This window comes from Glycine max, chromosome 17, assembly GCF_000004515.6.
Source record: "Glycine max cultivar Williams 82 chromosome 17, Glycine_max_v4.0, whole genome shotgun sequence".
In the NCBI taxonomy this organism is placed as follows: domain Eukaryota; kingdom Viridiplantae; phylum Streptophyta; class Magnoliopsida; order Fabales; family Fabaceae; genus Glycine; species Glycine max.
Window position 1 is genome coordinate 14,828,437 of NC_038253.2, and position 22,717 is coordinate 14,851,153.

General features: G+C 34.7%; 2 protein-coding genes across 2 annotated transcripts; both read right to left on the reverse strand.

Annotated features, from left to right (window-relative positions):
• Positions 1 to 2,545: 2,545 nt before the first annotated feature.
• On the reverse strand, positions 2,546 to 6,109 carry LOC100817459 (FRIGIDA-like protein 3). The gene is made up of 4 exons (XM_006600863.4): positions 5,844 to 6,109; positions 3,674 to 4,723; positions 3,287 to 3,462; positions 2,546 to 3,174 (listed from the first exon to the last, which is right to left on the reverse strand). The coding sequence occupies exons 2-4, from the start codon at positions 4,710 to 4,712 to the stop codon at positions 2,728 to 2,730; spliced, it is 1,662 nt and encodes a 553-aa protein (XP_006600926.1). The 5' UTR covers positions 4,713 to 4,723; positions 5,844 to 6,109; the 3' UTR covers positions 2,546 to 2,727.
• Positions 6,110 to 16,153: 10,044 nt separating this feature from the next.
• Positions 16,154 to 20,612, reverse strand: DMT1 (ferrous ion membrane transport protein DMT1). Its single transcript, NM_001249798.2, has 4 exons — positions 19,976 to 20,612; positions 19,014 to 19,150; positions 18,287 to 18,939; positions 16,154 to 16,867 (listed from the first exon to the last, which is right to left on the reverse strand). Exons 1-4 carry the CDS (start codon positions 20,512 to 20,514, stop codon positions 16,646 to 16,648), a joined length of 1,551 nt encoding a protein of 516 aa, NP_001236727.2. The 5' UTR covers positions 20,515 to 20,612; the 3' UTR covers positions 16,154 to 16,645.
• Between the last annotated feature and the right edge of the window lie 2,105 nt (positions 20,613 to 22,717).

A 22,717-nucleotide genomic window follows, 5' to 3' on the forward strand; every position in this document is an offset into this window, starting at 1 on the left:
TTACAGTTATTTTTTATTAATAAACACAAAAATTAAGAGTAAATTTAGCCAAAAAATTGGGTGTAAAATTTGTAAAAATAAACGAGAAATAAAAAGTATAATTATGTTATCATTAAACCAAAGTTATATCAAATATAATGATAATTTTTAATTGATTTACAATGTTAAAAAAATATTATGAGTGTATAGTTATTACACTAACTATTAATTGAAATTATTAATTTATTGTTTTTAATATTTATGAAAATGGAACAAAACTCTTTTAATAAAAATAAATAACAAAATCTGATTTTGTGGCTTGGTTGCTAGCTCTAATTTGCTTTATATTGAAGTGTTCATCATCAGACGTTCAAAAAAGTGGAAATCCACTCCTTTTTGTTGACTCCTTGTTGTTGAGTATGCATCAAGTCAAGAAGTACAATTATTATGCTAGTGCTAGCTGAATTCACGAACAAACAAGCCAAAACTTGTAACTTTTTTTGATTTCGAAGCTAAACTAGATCGACAGCATTATTTTGTTAGGTGTCAAAGTTTAGGGCACTGGTTGCGTACCTATTAAAGATGGAAAACAATTAAGTATCCTCAAAGTATTATAGTTTTGTATTTGCTTAAAATATTATCATAAGAGTAGAAGAATGAATTAGGGAGTTCTTAACATAATTTAATTACAAAACTTAAAAATTGACCATAAAGAGTTACATGAAAAGAATCATATAAGTTCAAGCTAAGGAGTAATTTTAACCTATCTAAATAGTAAATAGTAAATAGTATAACATCTTCATTACAATCAAGGTTTATTCACTCTGAAATAATATCACTTTTATTAATTTTAGTAAGATAATATTGAGAAAAAGAATATAACTTTTATTCATTCTGAAAATACTATATTTTAACCTATCTAACTATTATATCTTCATTAAATAAATAATTATGTCTCACCTAATATCAATTCATAGTTAAGGTTCATTCACTTTTTTATTCTCTCAAAATATTAGAAGGTTCATTCATTCAACAATTTGCTAAAGGATTTGTCCTGCCAATAGCGTAAGTGACATACTATATACACACAGGAATTTATGTCACTCACTAAAGGCAAGTGGTGTTTTAATACAAATCTCATCATAATTCTTTTTAATGCTCAGATTCTTTTAATCTAAGATATAAAGATTCATCTAAGGATTTAAGAATTTAACTGCTGATCACATATTTAAAAAATATAAAAATACATCTGATAACCATATAACATCATACAAATCATTATAGATTTTTTTAATAAGAAAATAATTATATATAAAAAAATAGCTAAATGAATACCACGAATCTCAAAATATTGCTTTGTCAAGTACTCAAGTCCTGCCAAATACATTTTAAAGTTATTATAAATCCTGGTAAAAGGATCAGCTTATATATTATGTTTCTTATAACCATACTAGATTTAAAATGCAATCTATTGTAATAATTTTTTTCATTATATTGAAAGTAAAAAACGTATTAAGGAAAAGGCAATTCAACCGTACATTTCAATTAATAAATAAAGTTAGTTATAAGAGTGTTATATGTAATATATTTATTCTAAGGATAAAAAAAAAGTGATAATTCACCAAACTAAAAAAATACAGTATCGTTAGAATAGTCTTAGGACCATATACACCTATAATTTGAAGACATTATCATCTTATGATTTTTTTTTTGTTGAAATTATCATATGATAATCTGACAAGTTTAAAGACTAATCCATCTAGGATTATTGGACAATCCTCTATGACAAGATGAAATGAGAAAAATATATCAAAGTCAAACTTTGAAGATTGTTGAAGACAAATATCACATATATGATGTTAATATTATTATTCTAATGATAATCTAGAAAATGACACATGTCATTCACTAAAATATCTAATAGTCATCATCTTGTGCCTATCAAACATAACAGTCAAAAGCAAATACATCTACACCTTCAAACAGGCTTGAACCTTGATGAAAAATATTTGGAAATGTTTCAAGTGAGAATGATGAAAATTAAATTTTATTTTAATTATATAATGTTATGTATTTCTTATAATTTTTAACGTGTAATAAAAAATTATTTGAAACAAGTTTGCTATATTTTAATATTTTTTGTGAAAAAAATATTATGATTTTGAAATAATACAACTATATTTTATTTTCTTACATATTTTTTATTTCAAAATTAAAATACAAATAAATTATTATTTTGAAACAAAAATAAATATATAAAGTATTATAATGTGATATGTTAGACACATTTTAAATTCTTAAACAGTTTCACTGTTAGAGTTAAAAAAAATATTGAAACTCTTAAATTTAATGTGAAATTATAAGGCCAACTAAAAGTAAGTTAATAAAAAAACAATTTTTTATCAATATACAATGGACATTAGATTGGGAAATCTTCATACCCAGATATAATTCTCCAAAACTTTACCCCCAAGATGACCGTGTCATATGCACTTGATTTAACACAAGATACCATTGGATGAAAATGACACCTGCCCTTTGGCATCATAAGAAGCTCAAAAACAAAAACAAAAAACAGTTTGATTTTCCATTAACACAAATTCCTGAGCATGCCGCGAACAAATAGTAACTAGTTGCTTTCTGACAAACATACACGAGGCTCTATCTAAAATTCTCAATGGAAAACCAAACATATACTACTAATGATAGTTCTCAAGTCTTACAACTGATGATTTGATGTAAAAAAACTCACATGTATGGCTGGTGTGAGGATTGCAAACTAGTACTAGTACCCATATAACGACCATAGTTAGAAGGAGGAGCATTAGATGGTGCAGTGTATACAGATTGGCCAGGAACTTGATAATTGTATGGGATTGCGCCAGCATGGGGATACCGATCAGGATTTGCTGCATATGGCGCCCTAACAGGGGGAACCTGCCTACCCAAAATAACAGCTGAAGCAGCACTACCAGATGAATGGAGTGAAAAGTGTCTCTCATTCGGCCTTGGCCTCTTTGATTGAGGGCGTTTAATAAATTCTCCTCCACTTCTCTTTCGATCTCCTTTTGATTTCTCTAGTTGAAGAACCCTTTTCCGAAGTGTATCAGGAGGGTACTCAGATTCAAGCTTGTATTCTTCAATACACTTAATTACAGCTCTCAGTGCGGAAAGCTCTTGCGCATTGGCATCATTCTGCAAATAAATAATAATGCAAATATGAAATTACAAACAATGCAGAACAAGCGAAATCCATAATGAAGACAATTACTCAATTAGAATTGGGATCAAGCAACAAAGCATATACCTTTGCACTAGCAATGTCACGCACATTTCCAGTCTTAACTTGTGAGTTTCTCCTTCGATTCTTGAGGTATGCCTTCAGAAGGGGCACAGGGGGGAAGCTTTCTTGAAGCTGGAAGGCATGAATAAAATGTACAGCTGCTATTTGTTTCCCATTATTGATTAATGATTCTACAACAACTGCATAAATAGTGAAGACTAGAATAATCAACATCTGATAATCAAAATAACTATTGGCATGCAAATCATATGTCACACATGTCTACTCTTTATCAAGTAATCTAGCTACACTGCCCCTAAAGAAAACTACTTATCTAGCATATGGATGATATCTGACAGGACAATCCTTCATTGCAGACTTCACAGGTCAGTTTATTAAAAGAACACCAACCTGGCATTTTGTGAATTAACCCAATAGAGCGGCAGAGCTCAGGTGCCTGCCTAAGCTGAGCAACTGCAAGTACAAGCTTGCAGAGTTCTTCTTCATCAAACTCTGAAGCAATCCTAAAAGTTGAAATAAGCTGAAAGAATGCCTTTGCTTCCAATGAATTTCCATTGGCAGCATCAGTATCTGCTCTAGCTAACTTGGGCCTCCACTCATCAGCAATTGCTTTGGCTTGCTGCTTGGTTTGAGGGTTCAGAAGGTGATCTGCACCTGGATCAGCCCTTGCCAATAAGGTGGCCATGGCTTCCAAAATTATAATACAGGATTTGCGCATGCCCTGTAGGGCAGCACCAGATTTATCTTTTAGTTGGGAAGTTTCACTGGTGGGGTAAAACCCCTCCAGTAAATCCAGCACCAAACGTGCTGGATTAGTTGCACTTTGTAATGCTACAGAAATTTCTTCACAATTAACAGACAGTTTTTTTTTATTCTCCATAATATAATTCAGAAGACCTTTTGCATCCATTTGCTCACAAAATTGTGTCAGTTCTGGATGTGGCCTGCCCTCAACAGCCACACCTTTAGACTTTTCGCCTGACTTATGAGGAAAATCGTCCTCTGAGGAATTTGTATCGCCAAGAGAGCTGCTTACCTTGTGATCTTTGTTCTTCCCATCATACACAGACTCCAGAGTGGCATTCCAGTGATTTGCATGAGCCTCTACAATGGAAGCTACAGCAGCATCTTTAAGCTCCTGCAACCGATCTAAGAGGTCTTGCTCTTTTGAAGCAACCACAGCCTTCCTTTCTGCAAGTAGTGTATCCACTTCTAATTGTTTTGCTTCGTACTGCCTCTCCTTAGCTTCCAGCTCTTCAAGTTTCTTATTCAATTCTGTCTCAAGGTCATGGAAATGTTGCTTAATTTCAACCCACTGAATCTTATTCTCAGTCTCCCCCTTCTGAGCTTTCAATTCAAGAAATGCCTGAGAGAGCTGCTCTATCACAGACTGTACATTAATTTTCTCGTCTTGATCCTCGACACCCATATTCACGCAGCCTAGCCAACAGCACATCAAGAACAGTTCAAATAATGGTCAAAAACTATATTACAAACATTAATAATAACACAAGAAAGACAATAAACAGTAGTTGTTTCCAAAACCCTCTAAATGGAACAGATAAAAGGCCAAATAATTATGTCACCATCAAAATTAAACATTAATTTGGTATTTAAAATCCTCAGTTCTTTCTCATAATTCTCAACCTAAGGGTACCTACCACGTCCCTCTTCATACCTTCCTTGACCATTTAAAGGTTAAAAACTAAATTACAAACAGTAATAATAACATGAGAAAGACAAATAAACAGTAGTTGCTTCCAAAACCCCTAAATGGAACAAATAAAAGACCAAGTAATCATATCACGATTCAAATTAAACATTATCCAGTAATTAAAATCCGTATTTCTTTCTCATAATTCTCACAACCAAAGGGTACCTACCAGGTACCACCGCCCTCTTAATACCTTCCTCGACCATTTAATGGTCAAAAACTAAATTAGAAACATTAATAATTACACGAGAAAGACAATAAATAGTAGTTGCTTCCAAAACCCTCTAAATGGAACACATAAAAGACCAAATAATAATCATATCACAATTTTCGTATTTAAAATCCCCATTTCTTTCTGATAATTCTCAACCTAGGAGTACGTACCACCTCCCTCTTCAAACCGTCCTCGACCATTCTATCAAAACCATTTTCTTTTGCATATCAAAACACCAAAAATACCTATAGTTTATAAAATGTACTCAAATAATTCAACAATGTAATTCCTACGTACAAGTCTTTCACTGGTTAATGGAATAGGACAAACTTCAGATGGTTTAAGAAGTAATAATTATTATTATTTTAAAATTTTAAGGGTTTTAAATTCGAAGCCTCAATAATACCATTCCAATACACTAAGGACAAAACGCCGCAACGTTGTCGTCGTAGCAGAACGAATTTGCAGTTTTGTTTACAATAATAAACGAAAATATCAAAACATCAACCTAAACGAAATATCGAATCCCTTCCTTTTTCAAACAGAACTATGAAAACACGAAAGATGCGAAATCCAAAAGTTCAGTTAAAAATATAGAAGAAGAAGGGGTGAATTAGGTGAAATAAAAATACCTTAGTTATTTCTGATGCGAGAAACTCGTAATGCCAACCCAGAAGTGTTTTGCGGAAGCTTTTGTTTAAACCCTAATTTGAAATTTTGGAGCGTCCTAGGTCGAAACTTGGAGATTGAGTTGATTAGGCACGGTTCCAAGCAGAGATTAAAAGATTTACTTACCCTGTGTGCGGTACTTGTTGGTGAAGAAGGACAAAAGAAACGGGCACAAGAAGAAGATGAAAGAAAACAGGGATAGGGAAATAAATGGGGTTCGATAGTGGAATATTCTATGACTATGGGTAAAAGAATTCAATTTATGAAATGATATATTTTATATTTTTTCCATAAAATAATGTATTAGCTACATATGATAGAAAATTAATTTTAAATAATTGTAATAAAAAATTTAAGGTTTACTCTTAGATTTTTTTTAAGGAAGGTTTACGCTTACTCTTAGACTTAGTAGTTGGAATAGTTTTATTTTTTATATATAATAGTTGTTAGAATAGTTGGATTTAAAGAAAATGAAAATAAAAATAGAGAATAATTCTCTTAAAATTATTCTTAGAATAACTTGAATGCTTATCTTAAAACGTATATTTGTTTTTTATTTTATCAAAATTGTTAAAAATGATGTTATAATGAATTACAAAATTTTAAAACAATTTAATATGAGATTTAAACATATATTGTAGTAAAAATATATTTATGTTTTGTTTGTAAATAATTCATCAATATATCCTTAACAAATTAAAAGTATATTCCATGCATTGTTTATCTATAACTATTAGGTTCAAGTATGAATCTTACTCTCTAAATACTAGTATAATTAAATAAATGCAATTGGACATTGTGTGTTGACATATTTTTTTATTTCAAATAACCGAAAAATATATTCAATATTTTCTAAAGTTCCTAAATTATAATACCATTTGATTTTATATGCAAATATTTTTTTTAATTTGTGTTACTTCAGCTCTTGAATAGAATTAATAATATTTTGTTTATTCATCTATAAATTTTGTTCATTTACAATCAAAACCTTTAATATTAGTCAATATACATCTTATGTCTCATTGTAATAAACCGAACCAAAGAAATCTCATCCTACATTATCATATACAATCTTATGTAATAATGTATATATAGACTTTTTGACATATCTAACTTTAAAGTCACCCTCAAGAAAAAACTTTAAAGTCATATGTTCCATTTTCCTTTTTTTTTTGGAAAAAAATTTCTCTGTATAATGAAAACACTAAAAATCAATATAACAAGAGATTATTTGTAATAACTAATAAGCAGACTTGGGACCAGAGACGGATCTTAGAAGGGAAGGGGGGAGCCATTGCCCCCCAAACTTTTTCAGAAGTGCATATATATATATATATATATATATATATATATATATATATATATATTAATATTATAATAAAATGTAAAGGATTTTACAGTAAAAAAAATATAAAAGATATTACACTGACTCGCAGCCTTTGTTTTAATGTGTTTATTGTTTTTGTTGTGCTGGGTCTCAACTTACGATATATTTTTAGTGAACAGGGAGCGAGAATGTGGGAAAATCAAACTAATGTTAATGTGTCTTTGCCCACGTTACCTTATTAGCAAACACCATGAAATATCAAAGTCTAATGTTGTACAGTGGTATGATGCAGAAAATTGTTTGCATGTTAGACTTGGCTGTTGCTAAGGGCACCTAGTAAAATTGCTGGTGCATCCAGCAATTCAATGAAGTACCGAAAATACCTTCCGTTTAAAAAATAAAAGTAACGTAATAAAAAAAAAGCTTGTTCTTCCGTGATAGCTTTCTTCTTCACCTTGCTTCCGCGCTTGTTTCTTCCCCGTGCACCCAACAATCTCCATTTGTGCTTGTTCTTCCTCCTCGCCCTCATTGAGCTTCTTCCTCCTCGCCCTCATTTCGTTCTGAATTTGAAATTTGGAGAAGAAGCTGTTGTTCATGTCCTCCATTGAAGTTCACATCCTCCATTGAAGTTGTTGTTCGTGTTCTCTGCCATCAAGGTTAGTCTTCTAACCTCCTCGTAACTGTTTCAATAGCGTGAATGGTGTAAATGGCTGTAGGAACCTTAGGATAGACGACATTAATGGCTGGAGGTTGAAGACGAAGGTTCTTCCACGAGAAGAACCTTCTTCTGCGCGTAGGAAAGGGGCTTCTGGAACTCCCGTGGAAGAAGTGTGGAAGGTTCTTCTGCGGATTCCTGCGGAAGAAGCTTCTGAAGGATCTTCCGCGTGATCCAACGGAAGAAGGTTCTGCAAGATCTTTCGCGTCATCCAGCGGAAGAACCTTGTCTTCCGCGGACCCGCAGAAGATCCTGCAGAACCTTCTTCCGCAGGCTACATTTTGTTGTCGCGAAAGAACCTGCTGAAGCTTCTTCCGCAGGCTACTTTTTATTCTCGCAGAAGATCCTGCGGACATTCTTCCGCGGATCATGTTTTGCTGTGTATTTTGATTTTTTTGCTTTTTTTTAGATTATACCTGAATTTGTTCATACTATTAGGTAGTTTGTGCTATTTAGTTGCTATTAAAAATTGCGTTTGTATGTAAAATGAAATTATATTTGGTGTGATTTATATATGCATTAGGATGTCTAAATTGAAATTATATTTGGTGTGATTTATATATGCATTAGGAAGTAAGTATGTGATTTTAGCATAATAATAACCATCATTTTAAATAAAATATAGTTGAATTATTATTTTTTTTTATCATAAATATTTCACATAATAATAGTCTGAAAAATTTATTAATTTTTAATTTTAATTAATTCATAAATAAAGATAATTATAACTTAATAAATAAGTTATCAATAAAATGTAACAATGTAAGCATTTTGATGAGACTCATTTAAGCACCTAATTCATTTAAGCACCTAAGCAGAGTTACTTCATTTGTAATGACAAACCTTTGTTACCAATTATTTGAATATTTAATTTGACCGAAAAAAATAAATGTTCTTCATGATTTCAGATCATGGTTAGAACACAAGGTTTAGGTCGCGCGTTAGGGGCTAGTAGAGGTAGAGGCATTAGTGAGGATACGCATGAGGCTGATGTTCCTCTGCGTCGCAAACCTACTGCTTCAACACGTAGGCAACGGGTTCGTCTGTGTGAGGACGTGACAGAGAGACCTGAGGATGTGCCTCAGTTGCATAAGGATGTTCCTCATGTGTCTGATGCCACCCCAGAGATGACAGGCGCCGTCGATGCTGTTTAGACAGAGGGAGTGGCTACTGATGGGAGCTTGGGGTCACCTGCTGTAGATGAGGGTTTCCCCGGTGGACCATGCGACCCATCGATTTTGACCGATTTTGCTGAGCATGTTGCACATAGCATCTGGAGTGGACGGGTACGTAGTTTTTAATGTTGACTAATTACATAAAAATTATTTGTAGTTGGATTGTTTTTTATATACACGTTATTGTAAATTGTTATTCAATTTAGGAACGACCCGATCTGAAGTTGGTCTCCCACGGTAGAAAAGTAGATAAAATTGGGAGACCAGCGCCTGAGATCGAAGGGTTGATTGCTGGCACCGGATTGAGTCCACTGATCAGGTGTTCTGTTATCACCATTGATCCTGGACTGATATCCGCCTTCGTCGAGAGGTGGCATCGCGAGACTAGCACGTTCCACCTGTCAGTACGCGAGTTGACGATCACGTTGGATGACGTGGCGTCACTCCTACACCTTCCCATCACTGGCGCGCTGCATACGTTCGAGCCACTTGTTACTTCAGACGCCATTCGTCTACTGACGGAGCTTCTTGAGGTCAGTCATGAGGAGGCTACATTTGAGACCCGACAGGCTGGTGGGTCTCATGTCCGGTTGGGGTGGCTTCGAGACTTGTATCAGAGCCAGTGCAGGACCAGACGATGGGTTGTAGCAGCCCGCACGTATCTGCTTCACTTGGTGGGTTGTACTCTTTTCGCCAATAAGAGTTCAACCCATGTACATGTCGTGCACCTGGAGGCTTTCAGGGACCTGGCCCAGGCAGGGGGATTCGCTTGGGGGGCGGCTGCATTAGTCCACATGTACGACCATCTAAATGACGCGTCGCAGGCCTCTACACGGCAGTTGGGCGGTTATATTACACTTCTCCACGTACGTATCATCACTAATAATTTAATATGAAGTAGCATTGAATCTGTTTTTTTGTATTGATGTTGACTATGTCTTTGTAGTGCTGGATATACGAGCACTTTCTTACAGTGCATACATCCGTCGTTGATGATGCTTATGATGAGGGGAGCCCACGAGCCTGCAGGTGGCTTACAGGTAAGGCTCATATTACGGGGATCAAGGGAGCCCCGTATCGGAGACGTTTGGATGCCCTGAGTGTGACTGACGTGTGTTGGATGCCCTATGATGAGCACCAGCGAGTCAGGGCCTTTGACTTGATATCGTCGTACACCGGCCAGCTCAGATGGGGTCAGATTGTGGTGTACGTTCGACCTGAGCAGGTTCTTCGACAGTTTGGCTACCTTCAGACGGTCCCTTCGCCGCCGGTTTGTGATTCTTTGACGGGTGATGATATAGATGACCGGTGGCTGAATTTTCCAGACCATTTGGTATATTCAAGGGAGCTCTGTGTAGTTCCTGGACAGGTGGCGGCAGACTACATGGAGTGGTTTTTTCGGATATCGCACCCATTCGTCACGTAGACCGAGGAGACTGCTGCGCCGAGACATCCGCCTCCCCCTCATCATGAGGAGTTCGTCGAGCCACCCATCCCCGAGGTTTCAGTCGTGACTGATCTCCCTACGCATTCAGTGTTAAGCATAACTTCTGTTGTTTTTCATAATTTAAATTTTTTTAAAATGTGATACTGACTTTGTTATTTTGACTGTGATAGGTTCACTGCGAAGGATGTCAGGGCATGGCTCAGGATTTAGGAGCGATTGCTGAGGATTTGGAGTGGGTCATCAACCTCAGGATGGTCACTGAGGGCACTGACTTACATGACATCATGACTCATTCGTTGTCTAAGGAGAGCTAGAGGCGACACCGCAGATGGAAGTCTTAGGCCGCGCTAGAGACGCCGCATAGATTAGGATTTATATTTTTATCGTACTTAAATTATTAATTTTTGTATTTGTTTATGTATGTCATAAAACACATTTACTTACATCATTTATGATTTTTGTTTGTCTCTCTATAAATATATGGTTTGAAATTTAAATATAAACCACACACATGAGTCACATTTATAATGACATTTGAATATATAAAATAAAGAAGATAAAATAATTTGTAATTTAAATGTTAACATTTATAACTATTCTGAAATTATATATTTTAACCATATATATACGCACACTAAAGAATAAAAAAAAATTGGTTTTGTGCCTTTTAGAAACATGCCTAAGTACTCATGTTCGGGCTTTTTTTAAAATTATGTGGGAGCCGCTTGAGACTGTCCAGGGCCGCTATTTGGCATGTTTGCACGTCAAGGAACCCAAAAAAAAAGAAAGCAGTGCCCCGCTCTATCGAATCGCACCTTAAACGAAGACACCAAAAATAAAAAAAAGTTGGTTTTCGGCTTATTAGAAACATATAACTACCATTCAATTCAACACAAATATAACAATTTGACACAGTAACACTTGTTCACGGAACAATTGATTAATTACATGAACATAAATCCAATGTACATATACATACATAAATATTACAAGTTTAGTGTCCGCTTAGGTCTACATGCGTTGTATTAATTGTCATTAGGCTTAAGTATTGTTGCATTCTACCTACATATGCAGTTGGCCATTGTTTTGCCTCCGGATACGCATTGCTTGACCACAACAATGCCATAGGCGGTAAGGGACAACGATCTTTCAGAAAAACCTGTTGTAAGTGAAATTACAATAATAAGTTAAACAAACAAACCAACACATTCAATAATTGAAATTATCTGAGTAAATGAATTTGCAATGGACCTGAACAAAATGACTGCCATACACATGGTCGACGCATATTATGCGGTGCGCAACAGAATTGGCCAGTGGTCGACGTCTGAGAGGAAAAAATGTGAAGCTCTGTTATCGTGACAATGATACAAGTATTACATTATATCTTGACGCAATTACATATCCCATATCCGTTATATCCATCCATTTGTCCATACTAACCTAAATCAAATAACAAATACACGTGTCAGTCATGTAAACATTACTTATATTTTTAAAAAGCATAAAACACATACCTTGGATAACCCATCCACGTGTAGAGACAACCTCAGTTGTTCATATCTCTTCGTGCCACCAAAGATCTTTATGTAGTCTTGCAACCATTTGCCAAGTTCTTTAATCAATTCATTACGCATCATGGCCCAACACTCTTCTCCCATACCTAACAAAGCGGAAACTGACCGATATCCACAATTACCATCCGCTTTCACATCAACAACTTCCTCAATGAAACCATGCATAAATGGCGGAAATTGATCCAACATGGGGATCATCTTTGCTGGCTTCGATGGTGCAAAAGATGATGCACTGGGTCTGACTGAGGTGTTGTTGTTTTGAACTGAATGATAAGCATCAACATACTCCCAATAAGATGGATCACGCTTTGTCGATCTTTCACTTCTTTTCATTACCTTTTTCGGGGCACCTTTCGTCTTAACCTGTGTTGGAGGAGGACACATAGAGGTCTCATCGGGAAACGCGAATTCTCGGAGTTTACTCTTGAAAGTAACTTTTCCACAAACATCAAGTTCATCGAATCTTTTATATATTCTATCCATCTCTTCCTTGATGCTCACTTTGGCCTCACATAGCCCCTGGTCTGAAAAATTAAGTCTCCTCCAGTACATATGGACTGCATCCAGTGGGATGCTGCCACCCTCATACCTTTGTAGCTCGCATGCACAAGGAAGACCTAGCGTGGTTCTCAAGACACACCCACAAGAAGACGCATTGTCTTTCAAATGACATACACGCTCAAACTCAACAGAAATTTCATTTAAAGCGTACCTTGACACCATTCCCAGAAGCCTCTTGTATAAGGTTTTCTTAAAAACATGACCAACAACATGTGTACTTGTTTCGAATGATGCTCTAATTTCAGTGTGCTGCAGCGTCATCATGTTGTTCATTGCATCCCAAACACTACAGAGGTCTCCAACGCTATTCTGTAATATCCTCTTCAAAGACCAATAAGCAGATTCAACCCTACATTTAAAACACACAACAGAGAAGACAAATTAATAACAAAAATGTTCCAAAAAATCATTAAAAGAAACTTGACTAATATAATAAAACATTTAAATACCTATTTGTTATTGTGTTGCCTAGGTGCATCACCTTATTCGTCCAGGCCAAGATAAATTTCTCCTTGTGTGGGACAATCCATGTCTCACATACGTAGTCAATGAACATTGGCCACGGGGAACACGCTACTTGAAACCTTTGAAGGTGCTCAGGGAACTCCTGTTCCGAAGGACAATCTACCAGGTTACCCCAGCTATCCATTACGTAGTCCCAAGCATTCTTTTGACCAACAAGCGATTTACACTTTGCCTTCACATTCTTGTCTATGTGAAACCTGCACAACAAATTCTTACACTCCGGAAACACAACTTTCACAACATTCATCAGGGCTAGGTCTTTGTCTGTGACAATAACAACAGGAAGGCGATCATTTCTTAAAAAAAGGCCTTGAAACCGTTCCAATGCCCATACAAGATTGTTCACGCGCTCACCCTCCAGATATGCAAACCCAGCAGAGAAAGTCATCCCGGTTGGTGTCACCCCCACAATGTCAAGCAATGAGAACCTGTACCTATTTGTTTTGTAGGTACTGTCTATCAAAAAAACAAGATGACATGCGTTACATAACTTAACTGCATCTGGGTGACACCAAAACAAATCACGCACCACATCTTCATCCTTCAATCTATGCCAATGAATGTATTGGTCACGTTCAAGGAGCCTCATTAGGTGTTGCATTTCACTGTCATCTCCTCTGATTGAAGAACGGTATGCACTTCTTGCATTGTAGATTTGTTTGATTGTGGTGCAACTGCTGCTGTTGTGCTCCTTCAACGTTAGCAGGATGTTTCTTGGTTTCACATTCGACTTCGTCATATCAGCAATGATATTCTTCTCATCATCTGTCAATCTCCCAGCATATGGATGTCCAACTAAGGTCTTCGCCAATTCATGGTTGTGAATCCCACATATCAGCTTCACCGCCCAACCTTCACCTCCATGCACTGGTTTTCCACGAATCTTAAATGGACAACCACATTTTCTAGTACCTATGTCTTTTCTAACAAATTCTTTCTTCCTACCCTTGTACTTACCGCTTCTTTCACACCTAATTAAGACAAATGAAGTTCTTCCTCTGCTGCCAGTATATGTATCAGACCTCATAATTACTGCAACAAAACCATTTTCATGGGCAACCGTTCGAGCCCACTTCAAAACATCTTCTCAGGTTTCAAAGACCTAGGACACAACCACGACATATTAATTTTTACACAAATCATACATTAGACCAAACAATTAAAACTGATCGACATGATTACCTGAGAAGTATTAAAAGCATCTGAACAATCAACATGTGCTTCATTCACACCACAATCTTCTTCTTCATTTTGAAAATCCATATCAACTTCTTCGGACATCGCACTATAATATGCCCATTGATCTTCGTCCATCTTAATTCAAAGTATAACTATCACCTGATTCAACATTCAACTAAATAATTTGAACAATTTGACAACCTCACACAAATATTTAATCTACATATACATAACCAAATTCAACTTTTAATTACATAATTCCAAAATTATAACCTACAAAGCTCATTTAACCAAAAAATACCTCAACCTAGGCAAAAAAAATCAACAATTCAACCAACAAATATATTTTTATGTTTCACATATGTCAAGTAAGGTACGTAGCTGGTTTGTGTGGTTGATTGTTTATTTTTGGTAGTAGAATGGTGTAAGTTTGGACGCAAAAAATTTTCTTCCGGGGAAGATATTACAATTGTGGAAGAAAAAAACTTCTTCCGTGGAGTCTCACGGAAGACGTCTCCCGCGAGACTCCACGGAAGAAGTTTTTTTCTTCCACAATTGTAATATCTTCCCCGGAAGAAAATTTTTTGCGTCCAAACTTACACCATTCTACTACCAAAAATAAACAATCAACCACACAAACCAGCTACGTACCTTACTTGACAAATATCACACCAAAGAAGAGCACAAGCACAACCAACACCGACAAAAATTGCACAGCACAAGCACCAGAACGGAGAAAACGCACCAGAATGGAGAAAACGCCATTGGAGTGGAGGAAACGCAGGAGAGAGAAAGCAAAAAGGAAGAATGAAAAAAAAAAACAGTTTTTATATAAGGAAAAAGTACAGGGACATTTTTGGGTTTTTAAAAAATTGTTGGATGCACCAGCAATGTTGCTGGGTGCCCCTAGCAATTGCCGTTAGACTTTATTCCTTTTAGCAAATGATTTTACTTAAGTTTTCATAAATTAAGACAATAAAAAATAAACTTATCCAAATTAATTTAATAAAAGTATCTCATTCTACTCTGATTTGATTTAGTAATAGATTTTATTCATTTACTATAAAGTAATATATCAAATTAATTCTTATTTGAATGACTTAATTATTTGATTATAAAAATATCATTTATTAAATACCAAACATTTTAATTTTTATAATTTAAAGATTAAAATGACTATCTTTTAATAATATTAGAAATTAAATAACTATCATTTATTAGTTTTAAAGATTTTAGGATAATATTTTTATGTAACATTAAATTTACATTAAATGATACTTGTATTTTGGCCCCTCAAAATATTTCTTCAAGCTCTGCCACTGCTTGGGACAGAAAGTACAAAGGCATTAAGACTTGTTAGATTGTGAAAGGAGAAAAAGGTGGTGAATTAAAATATTAGATAACGGCATATATTTGTTTCATGGTATGTAGCATAATGAAAAATATGTTTCGTGGATATCTCAGTAACACTGACCAATGAAAAGTAATTGCAGAAATTTTTTCTTGTACTAAAAAAAAAATGTTTGCGATAATAGCAAACAAAACCTTGCAGCTATAAAGTATGGCATAATTGAAATTGACAAACCGTCCTAAGCTTCTGAATGGACCATGCAGTTTAGTACAAATAACATTACCGTCATTACTTAACTTTCAAGGCAAAAATATAGGGAAAAAATGGTTAACCACAGGATTGCAATCTCTTCGAATTTCCTGTACTTGCACCTTAATTTTCAGTATCAAATTTTGGTTTTAAATGCTGCAAATTCTATGACCCTGTAAGTGTAATAAAAATCATTCAATTCTCTCAATAAGTTGTTAAACAGAAGAACTACATAGCTTGTTTGGACACTACAGCTTCAAAGGTGTCTCAACTAATCAGAGTGTTTCATCCTTAAAAGATTTGTTTCATGCTTCAACCTTGAAAGATTGTTTCATGCTACAACCTTAAAAGATTATTACCCTATAGAATATGAGTAAAATCGAGGGAGCAAGGAAAAAGAACTACATTGCTGGTTTGCACACTACAGCTTCGAAGGTGTCTCAACTAATTAGAGTGTTGCCAAGGCATTTTGACAACAAAATTTGAAAGTACTAATACAGAGCTAAAATCTACTCTGACATAGTTTATAATTACAGGCAAAGAATAAGGTGCCACCACCTATTGCATCAACTTGTCACACGAGTAACAAACAAGCATGAGCATACTTAAAAATGGATGGCACTTCCTATTCCGCGATTTTAAAGATTGATCACTCAACCTCAACCCTCTGAATGAGCAATTGTCTTTGGTTGTGTTACACTTTGCCAAGGTAAATAGGTGATGGCTTGCCAAATAAGGTATACTACGAAGGCAACATATGCAGCAGTTATTACACCCACTACAGTGCCAATCATTGGTCCATTCACTTCAGAGGAAAAGAATTCCGTCAAAAGATAGCCATTAATCACTATCACCAGAGCAGCCACGAGCCATGAAGTAGTCTGTACACATATCAGAAGTGATTAAGTACTTAATCAAAACAAACTATGAGCAGAATATGGGAAGAAGGGTTAGTACAGAAACCAAATGCATCCAATGTCCATAGAAGTTATGGAGAAAACCCACTAAAGGTTAAAATACACTGAGCAAGTTCAATTGAGAAAAGAAAACACACAGCATCAATCCACCATATCCAAAAGAGAAAACAAAGGAAAGAAACAAGGCAGGAGGCTTCAAAACTAATGTCTGCAGACTGCACAAGTCAATTTTGTCCAATATACCTAAAGTTATATTATCAAAATATCAAGAATACACAAACCTTCTACCTTCCCAGGTGAGACAACACTGACAGACAGACATTATTTTCTATCATTACTAATTTAATCAATACAAGTCAGTATAAACAATGCATCTGTTTCTGCAAATTGTTACAGACAAAGAATTCAAATTGGTCTCTTTCATAAATTATCTTGAAATATAGCATGCTAGAGTTCAATTTTAAGGAATATAAAAAATAACAGCACATACACCCCCCAGAATCCCCTGCATAATAAAGGAAAGTGGTACAATACCCTATTTTTCTATTATAACTCCAACAATATATTAGTTTTCTAACGCAATTAAAGTGTACATCAATGATAATTATGTTGGCAGGCTGCATGTAACCATGAAGCAAACCGTGTGTGCAAGTGAGTGATAGACTACTTCAAAGATGTGGGCTACAAGTATATTATGAGAAATTAAGTCTAAATAATGACACAAACTTGAAGTAAATGAGGATAAAAGTGGAACATCAACATCCTCAAGGTAAGAGGAAGGATCAATGCATCCTAAATATTTTACAGTAAATTGAGTCCATGCAGACATCATATGCTGTTTCCAGCAGCAGGAATATTCAATATACTGCACAGCATATTAATATTGAACACATCACAATTAAAATGATAAATAACAAAAAAGATAAAAAAAAAATCCCATAGAACTGTATCAAGTACTTATAATGACATGGGGATAGTTATTTGCAAGATAAACAACAGCCCATAATGCGTAGGATCATAAAGGAAAAAGATGTAACATAGTAGTCTACTGCACAACTTTCAATTATCAAGGCAGGAGAATACAACCAAGCTCACTAATTTGTCACTTTAGAATCTAACAATAAATTGCAAAAGAGATTGAGTATGTTCTAAATTATCCCCAACTGCAAGAAGAAAAGGTCTATATATTTGGCCATTTCTAAATTATATCCTTCCTAATTAAATTTTAAGGTTGATATCATAGATGAATAATATAGGCATATAGAGACAGCAACTTCATACAACATGAATTTAAGTTGTCATCACAAAGTCCTTTATCAGATACATAATGGCACCCAATAAGTGACCAGTGAGATCAAAATGCAAGATTGAATGACAAAATACCTTGAGGACAGCACCAATTCTGAAAGTGCCCATTATCTGCTCCTTTGACACCAGACAAAGCAAGGGAATAAGTGCAAAGGGGATCTGGACTGACTGAAGAACATTAAGCCACTCATTCAAAACATCTAACGATTCCTCCGAGGTATCGAATAAAAGAGCAACTATCATAGTTGGAATTATTGCACAACTTCGGGTAATCAACGCCCTCATCCACTTCTTTAACCTTAAATTTAGAAAACCTCCCATGATGAATTGTCCTGCATAAGTCCCAGTAATAGTGCTACTTTGGCCTGCTGCTAATAATCCAATACCCCATATGTATAAAATTGGAAATAGTCCACCCCCATATGTCTCCTCTAGATACTGTCCTGCATTTACAAGACCTATGCTGTTTGCAAGTTCAGAGCCATAAAATCCCTTAGCAAACACTGTTGTTACAAAAATATTTATAATAAAGGAAACTACAAGGGCAAGGGTGGACTCTATCGAGTAATAATTAAGAGCTTCTTGAACTCGGCCTTTCTTGCTGCGGTCAACCTGCCTTGACTGAACAAGAGCAGAGTGCAAGAACACATTGTGAGGCATAATAAGGCACCCCACAACTCCAACAGCCTGCTGTATAGTTTTGGAGCTGAGTTTTGGAATCAAAACTCCTGCAATGATAAAATCAAACTCTGCATCAGATTCAAAACAAAAGGGACCAAATCAATGAAATAAAACTCCTTACCAAGAAGAAGTTCCTTGCCACTGGGCTTGGCTTCACCAAACATCCATGCGAACGAGATTGCCATCACACCAATGAGAATAGCAAAAAAAGCTTCCAAAGTCCTCACACCATAGTTCTCAAGAAAGAGAAAAATAAAACTGTAACAAGGCAACAAAATATACAAGTACCCATGTTTAATTTGGGATTACCAGACATAGCAAAACACACACACACAAATATATATATATATATATATATATATATATATATATATATAGAGAGAGAGAGAGAGAGAGAGAGAGAGATGCTATAGCACCCAGAGAAATCTAGGGATGTTGGTTCAAGATAAATCTAAGGGTTATAGTCTCAGAGAAGTCTAAGAGTTTTGGTACAATTATTTTTCGGACAAATAGTTGAATGAGTTTGGATACATCAAGAAATTTTTTATCAATAATAGTGTCAAAATCCTTAGATTTCCGAAAGTATCATAAAATGTCTCTTAAAACAAACTTATTTCAGTTACTTTCAAAATGTTGTCACAGACTTCAAAAATAACTTCGGTTTTGAACTTATATAACAAAAACTAGATCTTACAAGGCAAGACAACATATCATTTATCATGGGTTGGTCCTGAACCTATCAAAATCTCTGAGAGCTTAATCAAGGAATCAATTTCAACAGATCTTAGACAAGAAAAAAAATGTTGTAAGTACCTAAACAAAAATAAGAGAAATTTATGATATCATAAATTTAAGGGTTTTGGATTGGTACTTCTATTGAGAAACTTTCTCTCCCTCTCCCTCTATAGACCCTAAAAAAACCAAAATTCACGGATTTCTCTGTCTACATAGCAAACTCTCCATAAATAAAACCAAACGCTTAATGCAATTTGAAAACTACATTAAAACAATAGTACTAAATACTCCTACAAGCATTTAAACTAGGAGAAATGATTAGAGGGTGGATAAGGTTGGTTGAATTACCAATCAAGAGCAGTAATGACAACCCCAGCCCAAAGGGGCACAACCCCATGACTAAGAATCCTGATTGCAATAGCGCTCCCAATAACCTCCTGAATATCGGAGCCAATGAGAGCGAGTTCCGCCATGATCCAGAGCACTATCCGGGCCCACGGAGGATACTCCTCTCGGCAGAGCTCGGCGAGGTGCTTCCCTGTGGCCACGCCGAGCCGTGCCGAGAGGAGCTGGATCAGGAGGCCCATTGCTGTGGCCCACATCAGAAGCCACAACAATGAGTACCCTGCAATGGCACCCGCCTGAAGGTCCCCCTCTAAGTTTCCAGGGTCCAGAAACGCTATGCTCATCAGAAAGCCCGGCCCGGTGAACAGCCATAGCTTCTTCCACGAGAATCGGGGCACTCTCCCCCAATTCTCCTCGTCATCGGACTCGTCGACTCCGACCACCACTATCTTCTCCGACGAATCATAAGCTGTTTCTTGCGGCTCGTCTTCTTCTATGAACGAGTTCTCTAACAGTGGCTGCTCTTGGTGGCTCCCAGACATGGCGTTAGAAAGAAGAAGAAGAAGAAGAAAAAAAAAGCTTTGGATTCTGTTTGTACTAGTCACTCCTCACTACTATGATTTAGCTTTATTATTATCTTGAGGTTGAGGAATTGAAAAGTTACACTTACACCCTCTTTTAAAGCTTGTGACTTGAAAGGATTACGACAGAACATAATACTAAATAACTTAGTATTTTATTGATCACTCGCCAATGACATGGACTTGTGAGATATGAGCCTAATATTTATCAACTCGATCAACTGCACACTTACACTTACATGTTAGTACACCATCTAACAGTATCTTTTTAGGATATTTTATAATGGAACACTATAAAAAGTGAGTTGTTAATTTTGCAAATGAGGATTGGAATCGTGTCACGTGCTGAATTATTCATAAAATTCTGTTTACATGAGCAGGAGTTTGTTGGAGGCGTGGAATCGGTGAAGGTGAAGGTGGAGGAGTGTGTGCAGCACGCAATATATGCTACTATGCTAGTGCGCGCGGGCCATGCCAGCCGAGACACGTCAGCTTTCGGGAAATTAGCAGTTGCGTTGTCTGTTGTGTCATCATTATTATCCGTGCAATAAATAAAGGAAAGCTTTTTGGATCTATGATTAGGGAAGTATTAGTCGCATGATTTGTTGAATGCACTGCAAAGGGATTTTGCTTAATTGATTAAATAGATACGTGAATGTTTTAAAATTTTTGATATTTTGTTTAATTTTTATAGATAAAAAATTATTTTGATTTGATTTTTATGATATTAAATAATTTTATATTCTCAATAAACTTATTACACAATATGCAATCCTTTTTCTTTTTATAATAAAAGAAAAAAATTACTATCTTATTTTTTAAGATGATAAGTTATTAAAAATATTAAATATTATTTTTACGTTATTTAATATTTATCAATTAACTTATTAGTTAGTCTTATCAAATATTTTTATTAAATTAGTTAATGTTAAGTAAAATTAGTCGTTGAAATAGTTAAAATTATAAATAATATAAAAATAATAAAATTATGATTTTTTTTTAAAAAATTTTATTAAATATATCAAGGATAAAAATAAAATAAATATAAAAAATTAAAAACTAACATTTTAATAATGTTATTTCAAGTAATCTTTTAAAAAAATATTAGAAATTACTAAAAATTTACTAAAAAAATTTGTTTAGTCGAGAGTCAAACAATTTATTTGGCTAGTAAAAAAATTAAAATTAAAATTGTTAAGATAATTTTTTAAATAATTATTATAAAAATAACATTTATTATTCATGGTAGTTTGTAATAGAATAACAACAATAATAACAAAAAATTCACATAAAACAAAAGCAACAAAATTTTATTCCATTAAGTTAGCTACATGAATCACATGTCACCATTTGATACAATTAAAATCCAAAGTTACAAGAATATTATTTAGCATAAAATCTTTCTCGATGACTCTCTCTAATATCCTTTCTAGTTCTTCTCATCCTTTTTAAATGACTAATAATCAATGTCTCTTATTATCTCCTTTATCTATATTCAAATCATCTTAACTAATTTTTCATCATCATTTTCTCAACAAGTGTTATATCAATCTTTTCTCATATATAATTTTTTGTCATTTATTGTATGCTCACTAGAGATGACAAAACAAGCCGGTTTTGCAAGGATAATCCCATGCTAAACTAAAAAAACATTGGCTCAAATAGAATAAGCTCAATCCATTTTCACCCTTGCTCTCATGGGCAAAGCCAGCCAACCAACCCATTTTGCTATCTCTAGTGCTCACACATTTATCTTAATATTGTCACTTTTTCTACTTTAGTATTTATTTTTTGTTTTCTATTTTTTTATGAATATAATTTTCATTTTCAAATTTTTAAGATTTATAAAACATGTATCCAGACAAAAGTACGCTAAGGTGTCACTGTGTTTTCACTTATTAAAAATAAAAGACTGAAAATATTAATTTGTTATTTTTCAGTTTTGTGCCTATTTTTAAAAACATTTTCTAAATAAAATTTAAACATATTTTCACTTTTATTTTCTATTTTCTTTGAAAATGAAAATAAAAAGCACTTAAATCAAGCACCATAGTTTTATCTCATGTTATATCCTTTTAAAGCTCGACATTCATTATCATATATAATAGTTGAATGTATAACAGTATGATCATGCCTGTTTGAGTTTGTAGGTATTTTGTAATCA